The 6227-nt window shown below is 35.2% G+C and overlaps 1 protein-coding gene across 1 annotated transcript; it reads left to right on the forward strand.

Annotated features, from left to right (window-relative positions):
* Positions 542-2240, forward strand: LOC18792626 (BURP domain-containing protein 3). The gene is made up of 2 exons (XM_007224804.2): positions 542-1241; positions 1368-2240. Exons 1-2 carry the CDS (start codon positions 1076-1078, stop codon positions 2123-2125), a joined length of 924 nt encoding a protein of 307 aa, XP_007224866.2. The 5' UTR covers positions 542-1075; the 3' UTR covers positions 2126-2240.

Here is a 6227-nt window from a genome sequence, read left to right on the forward strand (position 1 = left end):
TTATAGCCTTTCCTCTTCCTCCTCCTCCGTCTCACCTATTTCATACAACAAGGAAAGGTAGTTGGGTTTTGATTCTAAATATTATATTATTTCAGATCTACAAGAACAGTATAGTTAGATTTCTGAGGGAGTCCATGAAGATATAAAGTTTTTATCGGATCAATTGCTTTTTCCACCACATTATAGCGACTAGGTTTTTTTTTTTTTTGGCTGCGAAATTGACCACTAGTTGCAGGCCGTAAGAGACAAAAGAACAAAAAATGGCAGCCAACATGAGGAAAGGGGTTGATTCTGTGTTTAACACCCATGAAAAATCCGGCAATCATAACATTGTTGTGGAGAAGACAATGTAGGGAGAAGGAAGAAGAGAGAGTGAAGATAGAAAGACTCCTATCGGTAATTGTGCTGTAATTAGAGAATAATAAAATATACTTAGCTATATTTAATGACTTTTGTGCTTTAATTAGGGGAGAATAAACATTTAAAATATATGTAATTATATTAAATAATTTAGCATGCCACATCAGATAATATACGATTATGGTACAAAAAAGATAATCTCTCTAGCATTACCCTTATTTTAATCGGCCATGAAAAGGTCGCACTTCCAACTTTCAATTGACGTGCAGAGGAACTGGAAATTAAATGTTCTCTTAGCATGACTTAAGCATGACGACTAAGCATGACTAAAGCATGATAACTAATGTAATATTAAATTTCAGGCCAATGCATGCTTTCCACTTTTCCCATAAAAAAGGAAGAAAACAAAAACTTCAGGCCACTGCATGCTCTCCCTCTTTCCCATAAAAAAGAAAGAAAAACAAAATTTCAAGCCACTGGAACTCTTACACCTAATCACGACATGTATTTCAGTTGAGGTCCCTGTACTATAAAGCTTGAAGTCCCTATACACCTAATCACATCATGATCTGAGTTTCTTCTTGTCAATTCCAGTAGCTTTTCTGTTGCATTCTTAAATGGAGATCTGTTTCTCACACATAATTGCTTTTCTCACCGTAAGCTTGTGATTTGAACCTTATAATTATTAGTTTCAATTTTATTTTTATTTATACTAATGATAGTTCAACTTCAAATGTTGCAGCTCACACTGGTGGCGAGGGCAAGCTATGCTGCTGCTGCTAGAGATACCACCTCAACTTTACCACCTCAACTTCACTACTGGAACTCTGTCTTCCCAGGCACAACAATGCCAAAAGCTCTCAGTGAACTCGTCCAACCTGGTATGTGTTTCTATTTGCACATACCATGCCCTAGAGTGCCAAAAGCTCATCTTCCAACATTCTATTGATAAGCTAGCTTCTTCAATAACATGTTCATCATTTATGTTGCCCATTGATAATCTGCAGACTCAGTCGAGCCACCCAAGAACTTTGTCGGTTACAACCAGCACGGTGTCGAGGACAGAACTCTCTCCGTCTACACCCAAGACGACGATACGCACCTCAAAGACCCAACCCAAAGAATTTTCTTCTTGGAGAAGGAAATAAAACCTGGCACAACCATGAAATATAGCTTGGGTAGAAATATAGCAGGGGAAACTTTCCTGCCCCGTAAAACTGCAGAATCGATCCCCTTCTCATCCGCCAAACTACCAGAAATTCTCAACAAATTTGCTATGAAGCCGGGGTCTGTGGAAGCCACTGTAATTCAGGAAACCATTCAAGATTGTGAAAGTGAAGTCCTTAGAGGAGAAGACAGATACTGCGCCACCTCCTTGGAGTCAATGGTTGACTTCGCCATGTCCAAGCTGGGAAGAAACGTTCAAGCAATCTCGACAGAGGTCGAAAAGGGAGCCACCCTGCAGAACTACACAGTAAAGCCAGGCGTGAAGAACGTGAACGAAGGTGGCAATTTCATTTTGTGTCACAAGCTGACCTACGCGTATGCTGTCTTCTTTTGCCACACATTTGGACAAACTAGGGCTTATGCGGTGCCTCTGCAAGGTGCTGACGGAACGACCGCTAACGCAGTAGCAATCTGCCACCTGGACACATCTGCATGGAACCCCAAGAATCATCCCTTACAAGAGGTCAAAGTTAAGCCAGGAACCGTTCCGGTCTGCCATTATCTTCCCCAGGGTCATATTGCTTGGGTTCCAAACTAGAAAGAAATATCGTACCCTTTGTCTTTGTGGTTCTAATTGTAAAAGGAATCCCATAAGAATGGGCTAGCTACTATTGTATCAGCTCTAATATAAATAAAAATCAATTAGAATGCCCTATAAAAATGTGGAGTTTAGCCACCGCAATTGATTGGGAATAACAAAACAGTGTTATCCCCATTCAAGTGTTTTTCAACTTCAGCATACGGTAAGAAATTTATTTAAGTATTATTCTTTTTGTGTGTGTCAAAAGTTAGGAAGAGAAAAGGGAAAAACTCACACACGCATAACATGGGAATCTGAACTTATGACTACTTAAAAGCACACCAAAAATCTGAGTCAATCTAACTAACACCTCATTGGTATTTAAATATTGTTCAAATTACAAATATGAAAATCCTTCTAGTATATTACATGTAAGAGAACATAAATATTGGCTTATGAAGGAGCCAACGGGGTCTAGCCCGCTTGCATTAAACTTTAAAAAAAAAAAAAAAAAAAGCTTATAAAGGAAAATAGTCCGATATAACAATTTGGGGTTTTCATGCAAAAGAAAATTGTACAGTAAAAATTAACAAAAATCTATGATAGTAAGAGTATCTACAATCATGCTATCTATTTTTTAGTTAAAATTTAGCTAAAAACATATAAAATCTATTTTAGGAGCTCTCTATAAACTTTTAACTCCAATCAAACTGTAGTTTAGGGAGTTATAAATACTATAACTTTTTAATTGGTCCATCTCTATAAAAAAAAAAAAACTAATAATAATGATATAAAAAACAATTAGCATTAATTATGATTTCCACCACCACATCATTTAAGTGTATTATTAATGAAAACTCCTAATATAAGTAATGTGTCTTCTAATATAATTAACAAGCATTAATGAAAATTCCTAATTTAAGTGATGCATGCTTTCTATTATAATTAAATTTCGTTAGAGACTTATCATTTACAAACCTAAATCTTCATAATTCATAACCCAACTTCTTTCCATGGAAATATTAACCACAAAATATAAAGTGAAGTTCCCTGAACATATGAAATATTTATCATCAGAACATTTTGAAAAGAAATAGAAAACATGTCCGAGAACATTTCAGGCCTTAATAGAGGGGCCTTTTAGTGAGAAGATATGTTTATTAATAATCACAGCATGCAAATTATGTTATTTAAATCAAACAAGTTGAGAGGTTACCTTGATATACACAAACCCATGGAATCGGCATGAACCATATGATAGCAGAAGAGTTGGTCAGAACTTAAAAAAAACTTAGAAAGATGAGAGATTACCACTGAAATCGAGGTTACCTCATGCAGAGTGTAGTGAGACTTGCTACACAAACCCATGGAATCGGCATGAACCATGATAGCAAAAGAGTGGTGAGGCTGGTTCAAGTGAAAATCGATTACATGCATTTGAAAACCATAACAGGGGCTGGTCAGAACTTAGAAAGATGACCAAAGTACCCAGTGAAATCGATAAGCTTACGTCACGCAGTTTGTAGGGTTTTGCGACTTTGTCACACGAGTGATGCCATTAGAATGCGCCACCAAAGACTTTTTCCTCAAAGTGTGTGTGACTATCAAATCAAATTGTACAATCGAAGACTTTCTGGTTAAAGTGGGACTGTCACATCAGACTAGGTTGTCAAAGACTTTCTCGTCAAAGTGAAACTATATCACATTCAACTACACCGCTAACAACTTTTTTGTCAAAGTGGAACTGTCATGTGAAAGTGTAGTATCATAAATGTAAACAAAAGTTGTTACATATAAATTTTTATTGTCAAAGTGTGACGCGTTAATTCAAATACATATATATTTTTAAGATATGCTAATTCTGGATGCTTGAGAATGAGAAATTTTTCAATAGGGTAATTCCATGAGCAAAGATAGACTTGTATGTATGAGATGGCCAAACCGTAACACAAATATTGAAGATAAAAAATAATAATAATAAATCTTACAATAGTAAACAATATACAGACAGCAAAAGGAAAGTTTAAAAACGTTCTCCTCAATTTCATGTATCAAAGTGGAAGAGTTTATAGAAATCTCGTTTTTTTTTGGCAAGGTTGTTATTTTTATTTATTTGTTTTATGTATAGATAAATTGCTGGAAATTATATTTTTCTCAAATTTATTATGGATGTGGTGGTGGATGTGACCGCTACGGTGCTTCTTCAAGTGGTGGTAATAGGATTAGTTTAGGCTCATGTGTTGTTTTAAGGTTTTGGTTATGCTGGGTTTGAGGGCTTTGTTTGGGCTTCTGGTTAATTTGGTGATGTGGGCTATTAATTTTAATGCGGCTTTTGTCCGCATTAGTTTTGCTTTTAGCATTTTAGTTTGTTACCCTCTTAAAATGTACTTTAAATGTCTTTAATTATACCATTAAAGTTTATCTAATGATGTCACTCCGATTCCGTCTGTCACTTCCTTCATATAGTCTGGTTTCCAAGCCGGAAATCTACATTATTTAACCAATCAGCGCTACATATGATCACCTAATGGCAAAATTGATTACTTATTGTTACTATGTAATTCAACCTATACCTGTAAAGCATGTTATTGCCAAAAAATTCCAAGTAAAAATTAACCACACATAATTAAGGAAAACAAAATATATAAATAATCGCATTTAAACAGGGAAAAAACTTACATGGGATTTTCTAAAAATCTGTCTCACGGGTTTAAAACAGGGGCAGCTATGTGGGCAGAGGCGTATTATTTATAATCACAACATGAAATTTATTTCCTTGAATCAAACAAGTTGATAGGTTACCTTGCTACCCAAACCCATGGAATTGGCATAAATCATGGTAGCAGAAGAGTGGTGTGGTGAGGCTGGTTCAAATGAAAATCGATTTACAAGCATTTGAAAACCATAACAGGGGTTGGTCAGAATTTTAAAAACCAAATTAGAAAGATGACAAAGGAATCCGATAAGTTTAGCTCTCGCAGAGTGTAGGGTTTTGTCAGGAGGGAGAGAAATTTGAGAAAGCAATCCTTGCTAAATGAGAGCTAAATAGAAAGAGATGAAAGTTTTGCACTGAGGGGAAAGTGAGATAGATATTGAGTGTGAATTGGCATGTGAAAGATTAGGAAATGGGTGTCAAGGTCAAGGTGGAGAGGGTCTTGCTTGACGTAATCAGAACATGTCACGCAAGATTTTCTTGTCAAAGTTGGAGTGTCACAAGATGGGGGATCCTTCGGATTGGGGTTGAGATCAATATCGTGTCGGGTAATTTTCTTTATTTGTGAAAATGATTGCACAAATGTTATAATTAAACTGCATCATCAAAGACTTTCTCGACAAAATGGGACTGTCATGTGACAGTGTAATAGTATAAAGATGATGTGTTAAAATTTAATGATTAGTTTTTATTTATTGCACATCACATATTTAGTTGGCTTGTTTTGTCATGATATCTTTCTATGTATTAGTTTTTGTCATCAAATATGACATGTTATTTCAAATTATTTTATAATATAAAAAAGGTATAATGTGTTAATGCTACATGCTTGAGAATGAGAAAAGCTTCAGTGGGTAATTCATGGCACGAGGTAGTAGTATTGAGTGTGAAAATAATCCAATTAAGGAGGGTGTGCTAAAATTTAATTAAAGTTTTTATTTCTTAAATGTTCTCTTTTACTGTAAACCAATCTGTATTGATTTCTTTCTTCTTCTCTTTTGGGTCAGATTTCTTCTTTTTTTAATGTTCAGCTTTAGGGTTGGTGGTGCGATGCGTCCTTTATCCGAGTTCCTGGAGCAGTTGGGTGCCAAGTTATTCATGTTATATTTTTCATGTCTATAAGGAAGTTAATTCTGTAACTAATCACTTAGCCAAGATTGCGCTAAGTTAAAGTTGGGCTTTCCACAAATAGACCCATAGTATTAGTTATCAATGCAATATTATGTTTCTCCAACAAAAAACATTCAATACCAAAACTACAATTCTAAGAATTTATCCAATTCAGCATACGGTAAGAAGTTTATTCAAATATTGTTCAATTTACAAATATGAAAATTTATCTAGTAATGTAAGAGAACACAAATACGTGCTTAAAAGCTGATTAAAAAGAATATGGTCCGATTATTA

This window comes from Prunus persica, chromosome G1 (genome assembly GCF_000346465.2).
Source record: "Prunus persica cultivar Lovell chromosome G1, Prunus_persica_NCBIv2, whole genome shotgun sequence".
NCBI lineage: Eukaryota > Viridiplantae > Streptophyta > Magnoliopsida > Rosales > Rosaceae > Prunus > Prunus persica.

Bases quoted from the DNA above. Each gene is read 5' to 3' on its own strand.
- LOC18792626 (XM_007224804.2), top strand. From the start codon at position 1,076: ATGATAGTTCAACTTCAAATGTTGCAGCTCACACTGGTGGCGAGGGCA. The intron at 1,242-1,367 runs GTATGTGTTTCT...GATAATCTGCAG, and splicing joins CAGTGAACTCGTCCAACCTG to ACTCAGTCGAGCCACCCAAG.